The 13,381-nt window shown below is 47.7% G+C and overlaps 2 protein-coding genes across 2 annotated transcripts; one reads left to right on the top strand and one right to left on the bottom strand.

Moving 5' to 3' along the window:
- Nucleotides 1-241: 241 nt before the first annotated feature.
- On the top strand, nt 242-10,132 carry LOC103806745 (scaffold attachment factor B1-like; the record flags this gene model as incomplete). The annotated part of the gene is made up of 14 exons (XM_009079451.1): nt 242-291; nt 943-1,043; nt 1,577-1,726; nt 2,341-2,417; nt 3,506-3,645; nt 3,940-4,031; nt 4,919-5,025; nt 5,736-6,029; nt 6,318-6,455; nt 6,931-6,973; nt 8,123-8,244; nt 9,260-9,372; nt 9,460-9,511; nt 9,772-10,132. Coding segments are annotated over 14 exons (1,609 nt in total), but the record flags the coding sequence as incomplete, so codon positions are not given.
- A 686-nt stretch (nt 10,133-10,818) lies between these two features.
- Nucleotides 10,819-13,378, bottom strand: LOC103806742 (chromosome unknown open reading frame, human C19orf70; the record flags this gene model as incomplete). The annotated part of the gene is made up of 4 exons (XM_009079450.1): nt 10,819-10,916; nt 11,516-11,567; nt 12,277-12,433; nt 13,362-13,378. Coding segments are annotated over 4 exons (324 nt in total), but the record flags the coding sequence as incomplete, so codon positions are not given.
- Nucleotides 13,379-13,381: the final 3 nt, after the last annotated feature.

The raw sequence follows: 13,381 nt of genomic DNA, 5'->3' as shown, positions 1-13,381 counted from the left end.
CTTCCTCAACCTTCAAAGGTTGTTTTTCCCAAATTGCTCTTATTTGTAATCGTCGTCTTAATCTAAGTCTGTTTAAGAATCTGACCTCGTTATTTCTTGTCAGATTTCTTAAATCAAGTATACAAAGGTGTGTTTTCGTTTGCAACATGTTTTCTGGTAGGTATTTAATTTTAGCTTTTTTCATCATTTCTATTTGGTCATTTTTTCTGCTGATTTGAGTAATGTGGTGTTTTGTCTTTAGCCCTGTTGAGGAGGACAGAGAGACAAAGATAATCTCAAAAGATGAGAAAGGTAGGTTTGTTCTCTAAAGTGGAGCTTTGCTGGTTGCTTGGCTAAGTGTAAGGGTGGGGGATTTGGGTGGGAAATCATTGCAGTCTGTGCAGTTGTTGCATAGTATAGATGCACCTCTTTCTGGATTTTCTTTATGCAAAATAGTATTTTCCTCTTGTTTGTGTCTGTCTTCAAAGGTAGATGTTAGTATGTGGCATATGTGTCTTTTATGCCTCTGGAGGTGCTGCTCACAACTCCTGTTGAGTCAAGATCATTTTTCACTTGAGTTTGCTTTACATTACTTCCTTACAGCTTCATGCTGTCCTCAAACTGGGTTGGTTTTTCCTACATATTTGTCTACGGTGCATCATAGGCAGGAAGGAAATGTCTAGATTGGCACTGTCAGGTGCCTGATCCTTTTCATAGAATCATAGGATCAGCAGGGTTGGAAAAGAGCTCCAAGATCAAATCTAACCCTACTGTGGTCACTTGACCATGGCACTAAATGCCACATCCACACTCCCCCCGAACTCTGTGTCATCTGCAAACTTACTGTATGATTTTTACGAGTTAAAGATTTGTGGTAGTGCTCCTTTTGAATTCAGCAGCAGTTGCTGATGTCATTAGGATTTGGGGTATGTTTTGGGTTTGTTTCTTTGTTTTTCTGATCAGGTCGCAGTGCTGGCAGCTCTGGGAGGAACTTCTGGGTGAGTGGATTGGCTTCCACCACCAGAGCCACAGACCTGAAGAATCTGTTCAGCAAATATGGGAAGGTAAGGGGGTATTTTTGCTGTTTTTTTTTCCACTGTGTCAATAAGACTTCTGAAGCTGCTGTCCCTGAAAGTAGCAGTGAGGGGAGTTGTGGGATACCAAGGTGAAAATGGCTCTGAGGGTGGTGAGACACTGGCACAGGTTGGGACTTAGCAGCTGGGCTGGCATTAACCTGTGTGTAGAAACTTACTTAACAAATTTTTACTAGTTTTTAGTCCTTTATGCTTCAGCAAAGTGATGTTGATGTAAAGTTAGATACACTATTTTTATTTATTGTCCCCTTGTGGTTTTCACCAGGAGAGAGTTCAATCTTTGGCTCTCACCTATTGATTCAGCTTTTGTAGTGTTTCACTGGCAACAGAAATTTGGCTGGTTCTAGCAAATCTCCTGCCGTATTGGTCAGTCCCTTAAAAACAGAAGTTTGCTGTATGATGATGATTATGGACAGGAATTAAAAAGAGCAGAAATGGAGCTTGTAGTTCTTGCTGTTAAAGGTCAGGGACTCCTGCTGAGTGTGATGCCTTTCCTGTGGCAGGTGGTGGGTGCCAAAGTGGTGACCAACGCTCGCAGTCCTGGCGCTCGCTGCTACGGCTTCGTCACCATGTCCACGGCAGAGGAGGCCACCAAGTGTATCACTCACCTCCACAAAACAGAGCTGCATGGGAAGATAATTTCTGTGGAAAAAGTGAGTAGTGATCCTCAAAGATACTCCATTCCCATCAGACAGGCACAGCCACAGGTTGGGTGGGGAAGGAATTGATAGGAGGAATGAGGGGAAAGACTTGGGAGTGACAGTGGATGAGAAGCTCCCCATGAGCTGCAGTGAGAGCTCAGCCCAGAAAGCTGATGGAATCCTGGGCTGGACAGGCTGAGGGGGTTGGGGCTGTTCAGCCTGGAGAAGAGAAGGTTGTGTGGAGACCTCAGAGCAACTTTTCAGTATCTGAAGGGGCTACAAGGAGCCAGAGAGGGACTCTGTGTTAAGGAACTGCAGTGACAGGAAAAGGGGTAATGGGTTCAAACTGAAGGAGGGGAAGTCTAGGTTGGATGTGAGGAAAAACCTTTCCCTGTGAGGGTGGTGAGACACTGGCTCAGGTTGCCCAGGGAGGCTGTGACTGCCCCAACCCTGGTGGTGTTCATTCCAGGCTTGATGAGCCTTGAGCAACCTGATCTAGTGAGGAGATGTCCCTGCCCGGGGCGGGGGTTGGGGCTGGGTGTAAGGTCCATTCCAACCCCTGAATTCTATGATTCTATGATGTAATTGAGACCACATTGTCTGATGGTGTTCAAAATCACTTTCAGGCAAAAAATGAACCTGCTGGGAAGAAGACAAGTGAAAAAAAAGAGAATGAAGCAAAGAGAGAAACAGCCAGTGAGAGGTACTGTTCTAAAAATTCACTTCCAAAGGTGTTTTACTGTTCTTCAGTCTGTGTTGATGTGTCAGTAAAAAGTTACAGTAACAATATCTATGCAAACATCCCAAAAGAGGATTACATGTGTTTTTTTCAACTTTTGCTGCAAGGTAGGCACTGAGCATCAACACAAGTTTAACTTAGCATGTTTCTGTTAGGTGCTTTAAGGTTGGCATTGGAAAGTTTCCTTATCAGGCTTACCTATTAATTTAGCTGTGTTTGGTCTTTAGCAATGGTTATGGTGCTCTCAGGTCTGAAATCTGTGGGAAACACCACTTGAGTTTTGACCTTTGTGTCACTGTTTCTTCATCACATTGAAGCAGGGTTTGCTCCAGGGGTGGTGGTCACAAACAGTTCAAACAGAGCTGTCCAAGATCCTGACTCCAGCACATCTTCCCCTTCAGCACTGTGTTTTTTCTCTCTGCCATTACTGAAAGCAGCTGAATAAGGCACTAAGAGTGACTGAGTCCTACCACTTGAGTTTTGACCTTTGTGTCACTGTTTCTTCATCACATTGAAGCAGGGTTTGCTCCAGGGGTGGTGGTCACAAACAGTTCAAACAGAGCTGTCCAAGATCCTGACTCCAGCACATCTTCCCCTTCAGCACTGTGTTTTTTCTCTCTGCCATTACTGAAAGCAGCTGAATAAGGCACTAAGAGTGACTGAGTCCTTGGCTTTAGTTTTCGAGCCATAATCTGCTGAATGCCTTTTGCTGAGGAATGTTTGCTTTTATTTCACCTGGCTGCCTGACAAAGATGGGTCACGTTGGCACTTCCTAATTGTCATGTGTAAGAATTTTTCTGGGCATTAAGCACAGGGTGGTGTGAATTTTTCCTCTTGCTTCCAGCTGAGATAGCTGTTTTATGGCCAAGTCCTTTGACAGCTGCACAGGATGGTCTGATGTCTTATTTTATGGCATAGGAGGTTGTGGAAGGAATAGTTATGACTGTTATCACACCAGGGTTCCACTTCGTTGCTGTGTTCTTGGCATTCCCCTTGGATTTTCTCTTTTCTTAGTCTCTGTTAGTCTGATCCATATCAATCTCTCTCTACAGACCTGGCAGTGTTAAAAGGGATGAGAAATCTGACCAAAAAGATGATGCGAAAAAGACAGAAGACAAAGATGAAAAGGACAAAAAGGAGAAAGATGAAGCGAAATCTGGTTCATCAGATCAACCCAAAACTGTTAAGTCAGGTAATATGACTATTCTTTTCTTACAGAGTAAAAGATGTGTAGATGTATGAATAAATTGGAGGTAGTTCTGGGATTGTTTCTGGTCCTTGGCTGGAAATCCAGACCGTGTGGGGGAGGTGTTTTGGGGGGAGGTGTTTGACATTGTACCAGCCATAAAAGAAGCAGTTGGGTTAGGTGCAGTGAAACAGTTGGTAATGTAGAGGGTTAAATGGCCATTCAGAGAACATAACTTCTAGCATAGCAACGAGAGGTGGAGGCTGTGGAGTTTGATTGGGTCTTTTCGCCTCTATTTAGGAAGTAAAGGAACAGAGAGAACAGTAGTAATGGATAAATCCAAAGGAGAACCTGTTATTAGTGTGAAAACATCAAGTTCTTCAAAAGACAGAGTAAGTATTGTCTCTGCATGGGAAACATTTTCCTTAGGAACAGATACTGAACCCTGCTAGGCCACATGAGACCCAGACATGTCTCACCAGTTTGTCCACTTGCAGTTTCTATAATGTGGATTGATTAGTAAAATACCTTTTATATGGCTGATAGCACATTCAGCAGTCAAATCCTGCCAGACAAGCATGGGAAGGTGAGTATTGCTGTGCTGATAGATGGGAAGGGATGGGACATCCAGAGGGACCTTGAGAGGTGGAATGATGCAAACCTCATGGAGGTCAACAGAATGAAGGGCAAGGTCCTACATCTGGGCCAGGGCAACCCCAGGCACAGCTCCAGGTTGTGTGGGGAAGGAATTGAGAGGAGCAGTGAGGAGAAAGACTTGGAGTGGCAGTGGATGAGAAGCTCAGCATGAGCTGCAGTGAGAGCTCAGCCCAGAAAGCCAATGGAATCCTGGGCTACATCCACAGGAGTGTGGGCAGCAGGGCAAGGGAGGTGATTCTTCCCCTCTGCTCTGCTCTTCTGAGACCCACCTGGAATCCTGCACACAGTTCTGGTGTCCTCAACATCAGAAGGACATGGAACTGTTGGAGCAAGTCCAGAGGAGGCCATGAAGGTGATAAGAGCAACCTGATCTAGTGAGGAGATGTCCCTGCCCGGGGCAGAGGTTGGGGCTGGATGATCTCTAAGCTCCATTCCAACCCCTAAATTCTACGTTTCTATGGTGTGTGTCTGTAATGTTTAAAAAAAGCTTTTTTGGCCAGTGCAGGACCAAGGTTTGGGATGTGATATGTACGACTGGGAACAGAACTCAGAGCATTGTTTGTGTAGTTGTCCTTTTATAGCTGTACTGCATGAGGTGTCTCTCCTTCACTTCCATCTGCAGAGCGTGAAGAGCCAGGACCGCAAGTCTGAGAGCAGAGAGAGGCAGAGCATTGTGCCCTTCGACAAGATCAAGGCCCAGAGGAAGATGAGGGAGGCCGAGCAGCGCCGGTGAGAGCGGCAGGGGAACGCTCTTGACTTCCCTCCCTGCATCGCATCTGTCCTTTTCATTTCCATTCCCATGACTCAGGGATAGAGGAGTTCAATTTCTTCCGTTTTTTTTCCCTTGTAATGTGTTACATGTCTATGGGTTCTGTATCTATCAAACATAGCTCAAGTATGGGATTATTTTTGGTGGGTTTTGGTTTTGTTTTGTGATGTTTAATACAGGTTAAAAGTGACAATGGCTGTCCTTCAAATGCCTTGCTGAAATTCTGGCCTGAATTTCGTCTTTGCACACATTATAAAACTTTATCACTCACTCGAAAGCAGTTGAATTGAACAGAGGGAAAATTCTTGTGTCATTCATAGTGGAGGGGGAGAAGTTTCTCAGATTCCCAAGCTTCAGGGCAGTCATTATTCAGCATACTGTTCTGGCTTCTTCACAGCTGGGTGTTTTATTTTGGTGTGAGAAATGAGCTGTGGGTGTTGATTCAAACTGTTGACCACACAGAATGATTTGCCCCCTCAGGTTTTGTGGGTGTAACAGGCTCAGACTCTCGAGAACGAATCATACGTGTGTACAGAGTCTCTTCCCTTCGTGCCCTCCCCCCACAACCGAACCAGTTTGGAGGCCCTGCCACAAGTTTGCAGTCGCTGTGGGTTTAGTTTCTAGCACTTGTTGAGGAATGACATAATGACCTCTGGTTCTGTCCCCCCAGCACACGTGAGCGCCGGGAGAGGCAGCAGCACCTGCAGACGATCCGCGAGCGCGAGGAGAGGGAGAGGCTGGAGATCGCCAGGGAGAGGCTGGAGATAGAAAGGCAACGCCTGGAGAGAGAGAGGATGGAAAGGGAGAGGCTGGAGAGGGAGAGGATGCACATCGAGCACGAGAGGAGGAGGGAGCAGGACAGGATCCAGCGGGAGCGTGAGGAGCTGCGGCGGCAGCACGAGCAGCTGCGCTACGAGCAGGAGAGACGCTCGGCCATGCGCAGACCGTACGACATGGACGGCAGGTAAGGCCAGCAGGTCCACACAGGGCACGTGGAGAGCATCATCACCAGTTCTGTCTCAGCCTGGCTGTGAGCAGCCGTGTGTGCTCTCACCCTCTCAGTCAGCAGGTGCTGATTGCTTTGAGACGATCGCGTTTCATGAGGAAACAATCGTGTTCAGTCGCCCCAAACTATCCCCCTCGGGTTTCTCAGCCCCAGTCGAACTGAGCTGCCCTTGGTTGGGTTTGCAGTTTGGAAGGGGAGCAGTGAACAGGGTCAGTGCCTGGGCTGACAGGCTGTTTGCTCCCTCAGGAGGGACGAGCCGTACTGGCCCGAGGCGAAGCGCATGGCGCTGAGCGATCGCTACCACTCGGACTTTGGGCGCCAGGATCGATTCCACGACTTCGACCACCGGGAGCGCGGCCGGTACCAGGAGCACTCCATGGACAGGTCTGTGAGCCCTGCCTGCCTGGGAGGGGAGGCACAGAGCTGGTCTAATGGCACGTTTTGCTGCCTGTGATGTGTGTTTGGGTTCCTGGTTTGTGTTCCCAGTGTGGTCAGTGCCCATGGACTTCTCCTTACACCACCATGAGGAGATCCATACTGTGCCACGAGTCAAACCTGCTGGCAGACTTGTTAGCGTGTCTCACGGTGCTGCTTGGCATGTTTATAGCATTCTGAACTTCCAAAATAAGATTGTAGGCACTGAGCATCTTGGAATATATATCAGGTTATATATCTTGGTTTATATATCAGGACTACCTGGGTTTTCCAGGAATCCAAACCTGTCAGGGTTTCCATGTGTTCAGCTTAGACAGCGTTGGCACTGTGAGCAGGATTTGTCATCCGTGTTGTTACGTGGATAGATTTTCCTAGGCTGATGTATGTTTTACTACCACAGTCTGATTTTACTGCTTGTTTGTAGGAGAGATGGATCGAGGACAATTATGGGAGATCGGGATGGGCAGGTGAGTTACATTCTAAAGCTACAGAAATGTCTTCACCTGTTTTAACCTGTTTTTCCATGGGGTGTGTCAGATTAAGTTTCAGTAGCTGAGAATCACATGGTGTGTCCCCAGATATATATCAATAATGTGATTGTCTTGTTTCCTTTAGGGAGGTGAAATTCAGTTCAAAAATTATTATAGAAGTTAGATGTGATTATTCCAATAGAAATCAAACCAAGTGAATCCTATCAAAATAGAGCAATCCCAGAGATTGCCTAGAACAGGCACAAAGTTGCATGTTCACTCAAGGAGGTTACAAATAACCTTTACCTGTGCAGGTGGTTGAACACTGGAACATTTTGCATGGAGAACTTGTGCAGTCTCTAGCTGTGAGGGCACTCAAAGCCCAGTGGGAGACTCCTGTGGACAGCAAGTGCTGGGGCAGGGTGGGTGGACTGGACAGTGTCAGGAGGTCCCTTCCATCTGATGATTGTGAGATCAGTTACAGCTGAGCAGCTTCAGGCAGTGGAGAGCTCTGGGCTATTGTTGTGATTTAACCCCAGCAAGCAGCCAAGAACCACAGCCACTCACACATTGCCCCACCAGCAGGATGGGGGAGCGAATTAGAAGGGTAAAAGCTACAAAAACTCATGGGTTGAGATAAAGACAGTTTAATAGAGAAAGCAAAAGCTGCACACACAAGCAAAGCAAAACAAGGAATTAATTCACTGCTTCCCAAAGACAGGAGGTGTTTAGCCATCTCCAGGGGAGCAGGGCCCATCACGCATAACAGTTCCTTGGGAAGACAAACACCATCACCCCAGATGTCCCCCCTTCCTCCTTCTTCCTCCCACCTTATATACTGAGCATGATATCCTATGGTATGGAATATCCCTTTGATCAGTCTGGGTCACCTGTCCCAGCTGTGTCTCCTCCCAATCTCCCATGTACCCCCAACCTCCTGGTCAGTGTGGCAGTACAGAAAGCAGCAAAGGCCTTGACTCTGTGTAAGCTCTGCTCAGCAATAGCAAAAACATCTCTGCATTATCAACTCTGTGTTCTGCACAAAACCCAAACATAGCCACATACTAGCCTCTGTGAAGAAAGTTAACTCTACTTCAGCTCAAACCAGCACAGCTGTGCAGTCCTGTCAGGGTCTTTGCCTTGCAGCATTATCCGGACGAGCGCCACGGAGGCCCCGAGCGGCACTCGCGGGAGTCGCGGGAGAGCTGGGGAGGCTACGGCTCCGACAGAAGGATGAGTGAAAGCAGAGGGATCCCCCCCCAGTCACGGTGAGTGTGCTGCACTGGAAACATGTCCTCTTGTGCCTCTTGGGAGTATTTCCACCAGTGAAGGTGGGATGGAATGGTAATGGAAGCATGATTTTTTTTTTTTCCCCCCAACTTGCACTCCAGGTGTGTTGGAAGGGCTGCGAGTGAGTAGCTCCTTCAGCTTTCTCTATCAGAACGTGCATCTTGGCATGATTTTTTTTTTTAAAAAAGGAAGCTCAGGGAAGACCTTATCACCCTCTACAACTCCTGACAGGAGGTTGGAGTGAGGTGGGGGTTGGTCTCTTCTCCCAGGCAACCCAGCAGCAGGACAAGAGGGCACAGACTCAAGCTCTGCCAGGGGAGGGTTAGGTTGGATTATGAGGAAGAGATTTTTTTAGGGGAAGAGTGCTCAGGCATTGGAATGTGCTGCCCAGGGAGGTGGTGGATTCGCCATCCCTGGAGGTTTTCAAGGTGAGACTGGATTCTTCCTGAGTACCCTATTTGTTATCTCAGTTGGTCTGAGCAGGATTTTACTCAGGTTTGCCTTGGCAGGTAGCAGTGTCAGTGTAAGATGCACATGCACGTGGGTAAAGTCTGTGATTGAGTTTGGTGTACCTGAACCTGTTCTGTGTGCTCTGGCTCTCTGTGAGGGGCTGTGAATCCCATCCCTTGCAGGGATGGTCTGTTTTGTGTACCTGAACCTGTTCTGTGTGCTCTGGCTCTCCGTGAAGGGCTTCCCATCCCATCCCTTGCAGGGATGGTCTGTTTTGTGTACCCAAATCTGTTCTGTGTGCTCTGGCTCTCCGTGAGGGGCTGTGAATCTCATCCCTTTGCAGGGATGGACGTGACTGGGGCGATCACAGTCGGAAGTTCGAGGGACACCAGGATCGCTCATGGCAGAGCAGTGTGGACGGAGGGATGATGGGGAGGGATCATGAGAGATGGCAAGTTGCAGGGATGGTCTGTTTTGTGTACCCAAATCTGTTCTGTGTGCTCTGGCTCTCCGTGAGGGGCTGTGAATCTCATCCCTTTGCAGGGATGGACGTGACTGGGGCGATCACAGTCGGAAGTTCGAGGGACACCAGGATCGCTCATGGCAGAGCAGTGTGGACGGAGGGATGATGGGGAGGGATCATGAGAGATGGCAAGGTATGCTCCCTGCACAGCTCCCATTGTCCTTGGAGGGGAAGTAAAACCATTCCTGTGGATGTAAAGGAAGAACTTGAACTTTTTCAGGTGGAGGCAGAGGCAGACCTGGCCACGTGATGCATCGTGGAGGCATGTCAGGGTAAGAGCTTCCAAAGCAGCAAAGTGCTTGTTATCCTCTTAAGGGACATTTCATGTATTTAAACTGGTCAAGGTAACATTTTGTGGGAGTCTCAGTGACCTGATTGGTAGTGTGAATGTACAGGAATAATAAAATATTCCCATGGGTTTTATATCTTACTGAAGAATGAAAAATCATGCCAAAGGGAAAACACCCTTTCTAGCAGCCTGGCAACCAGAGGCATGGAGGGAAAGTCAAGTGTCTGAATCCCTTTGTTTTAGGCGTGGAAGTTTCATGCAAGGTGGCAATCAAAGTCAGATCATGCATGGAGGAGGAATGCAAGGAGAAGGATTCGCTGGCCAGGAGAGAGCAAACAGACCCAACGATCCTCGTTTCAACCGTCGCTACTGAGTGTGTTTGGTTTTTAATGCAAGGTGGCAAGTGAAACAGGTGTTACCCAGGGTTACCACTCACTGTAACTTAGGGGCTACTGTAAGTGTCATTTTTTTTAAGCTGCTGCCATATTCTGTCACTCGATCCAATGTGAACTCATTTGTTTTGTAATGTGTTGTTCATACCCCATTTTAAATGTTTGTTAATGAAGCATTCCATTTTCCATAAATAAATGCCAGTTTACAGTTAGCTGCTCTGTTTCAGCAGTGCCTGTAAAGCTATTTTATTCAGCTGTGTAACTTTGGTTAGGAGATGACATGTCAAAATGCCTTACAGGTGTGTCCTCTGCACTTTCTGTAGCATCCAACTGCCAGAAATACACTGAAACTGAGTGTTACCTCAGGTGTGTCAGAGTTAACTAGCCTGTCACCATGAGAGAGCAGCAGACTGCAGCTGTCCAAGTTTGAACCCTCTGCCACTGCAAAACTGATCTTGTAGAACAAGTGGTGAAGAATGTTTTGCATCTGGTCTCACGTTGGTAGGTACTGTGCAATATGACACTCCTCAGTCTCACACAAAGGAGTTCCATGCTGGGATAGCAGCACAGCTCCTGGAGGAGGTAATGCAGAGGTTACTTGTGAACCTCCTGCAGGTGCAGGTCAGAACTATTGTATTTAGCTGCTGCTGGGTCGGGGTAGTCCCAAAGCCAGGAACGTTCCCTGGCCCATCACTGCAGCAGAACTGGTCTGTGGTCTCTGAAGCTAACACAAAGCAACTGTTCCAGCCTGTATGCTAAGACAAACCCAAATACAATTGGAAGTTCCAAAGTCTTTTATTGTAGCCCTTGCATGGCTGAGCTGCCTTCCTGACAGAAGGACCACACGTCATCCCAGAGGCCACACAGGACGGAGAGAACCAGAGCCTGGAGAACGTGTTCATTTGACAAGATCCTTCACATACTTCCAGCCTTCCACTGTGTATTCACAGGCTCTGGTGGGAGCTACAGACAAGGCAGACATGACTGACTGCACTCCTGCAAGGAAAGCAGAGAAGAATTACCCCAGGAAGATCACAATTCAAGCCAAACGTCCCAGTGTTACTCTGGTCTTGTAGGTGTCTTCGAACGCAGAGAGAAAAGCTCTGAGCTCTAACTCAGCAGCTTTCAGACACACTGTGGCTGAATGATCTTGGTTCAAGCACAACTTTATTGTCTCAGGAGCATTTGTGACACAGAGAAATTCAAACTTCAGGGGCTGTATGTGAGGTAAGACAGTTAGAAGAACTGAGCTAAGTTCCATTTTATTTCTGGCCTTGCCACAGCCCCCAGGGGAGATGTTGGACGTGTCACAGTATTTGTGGACTGTTTCCCCACAATTACATGAAGATTCCTAAACTAAATTACCTTGCTAGGTATTTATAACATGCTTTGGCCTTCAAACAAGATCTGCTCTGGTGGGAGGTGTCTCTGCCCAGGGCAGGGGTTGGGACCAGATGGTCTGTAAGGTCCATTCCAACCCCTAAATTCTATGATCATTCAGTTCAGGAGCACAGGATTGAAACCACACTGGTACAAGCTCTATCATCACTCTTGGCCCCTTGCTCCCCCTGCAGTTTGGTGAGCAGTTATTTTACCTTTATTCCAGGAATCAGAGGGGGAAAAGTCAAATTTTGGAGTGGGTGGGAGCTAGAAAGAGAGAGAGAGACAAAATATAAGCACTTGAGAGGTTTCACTTAGAAGTCACATCACCTTGGAGAAGCCTCTTGCCCTCAGATCTCAGAGGTACTTAGGTGCCTGTACTCCCTAAGGCTCGAAAGGGATCACTTTTTGAGTCTAGCTTTGCTCTTCTCCCACCATAAAGCAGGGGCAGAAGGTGTAGTATGTATCATTTGGCTGCTCCTGAAAAAACACCTCTGTGGCTGTTTCCTTACAGCCTTTTTTTTCCTTAAACCTGTTAGTTTAGAACTGTCCCTCGTAAGAAAAGTGCTTCTGAAACTTAAGCAAAGGCTCTTTTGGGGGATTTTAAAAGTAAGAATTACTCACAGGGAAGGGGCTCTTCAGGCAATTTAAGTTCAACTTGATCTGTTAGCAACTTGAGAAATTGGGAGGATAATATTTTCTTTAATTTCTTTATGTAGGAACCCTCGAAAGAAGCTTAGGAATAGCACTGAAATACCTCCCAGAGCATGTCTGCAGTCCCTCCTTGGCCCTGCACAGGCTGGTTACCCTTCTCCTGTGAGATAACATCTCTGGGCAATGTCTCTGCCCCAGATTTAAAATGTTATTCTCCTTCCATTTCAATCCTCTTCCAAATATTTGCAAGGTGAATCAAGTTTCATCAGGAAACTTCTCAACACCACCTCCTTCAGAGAGTGCCTTGGCTTTGCAGTGTTACCTCCCAGCCTAGGTAACTCGTCCACTCTTGGATAGCTGGAGGCAGAGCTGCCTGAGCCTTCCTGAGGGCTTCAGCACCTTGTGTGCCACTGCCCAACAGCCCCTGGTCGTATGCCACATACACAGCAGCTCCAGCCAGGCCTCCCTTGATGATGAACCTGCAAGAACCCAAAGCAGAACAGTCCAGTTCACATCACAACCACCAGCGTATCTCCCTCAGTGGGCTGGGACTGCCAAAGGGAGGGGATCAAATTATTGCAGCAGCTCAGGGTAGGGTTGGACTCGATGATCTTGGAGCTCTTTTTCAACCCTGCTGATTCTATGATTCTATAAAAGCTAAGGGTCATAAATACTCTAATGTCTTTCTGCAGACAAAAAGCAGCAGAAAAATACCTAGTTCCTTCCTTTTCTTCCTAGGCCAACTATTCTCTGTCAACCCCTTGTGAACCTCTTACTTCTCACATTTTATCAGTGACAGCTTTCAAGAAAAAAACGTGAAGGTGTCAAACACCTCAGAGTATGTGCCACTTTTTGAAGCCTGAGAATCACTGGCACTTACCTTTGAGCAAAGGAACTGGAGGGTTTTGCACTGGATAACCCATCAACATTAATGATGTGGTTCTGGTGCCTTATTAATGAGGAGTCTAATTATCTGAGAGACACCAGTTTCTTGTTGAGCTTGTTGCAGTCCAGTTAACACCTGCCCAGGGTGTCTGTGTTCCCTGGGCAGACTGCAGGATGTGCAGACATTCCACAGCTGTAGTGCAGCCTACAGAGCAGGATGGGAGGGAATTCTTTGGCTTTATTTATCCTATTACAGAGATCTGGGACTGACTTTTCCAGCTTTACAGGGCGCAGAGTTGTTTTCCCTTTAAAGAGCCAGGAAAGGTCATTGCCCAAGCGAACAACCCAGACCTGCCAGGCAGCGGCGGCGGCGCACGGGACAGGCGGAGGGGCAGGAGAGGAACACGCCGAGACTCAGGTGTGTCCGGGGCGAACGGACGCGGAGTTTGCTCCCGGAGGAGACCTTCCCCCGCGCCCGGGACGGGCGGGGAGCGATCGGACCGGGCGCTGCGGGTCGCTTACCTGAGCGCGGGGACGATCCG

This window comes from Acanthisitta chloris, unplaced genomic scaffold (genome assembly GCF_000695815.1).
Source record: "Acanthisitta chloris isolate BGI_N310 unplaced genomic scaffold, ASM69581v1 scaffold27047, whole genome shotgun sequence".
In the NCBI taxonomy this organism is placed as follows: Eukaryota; Metazoa; Chordata; class Aves; order Passeriformes; family Acanthisittidae; genus Acanthisitta; species Acanthisitta chloris.
Note: the sequence above shows the minus strand (reverse complement) of the source record. Positions and strands in the feature narration are given on the sequence as shown.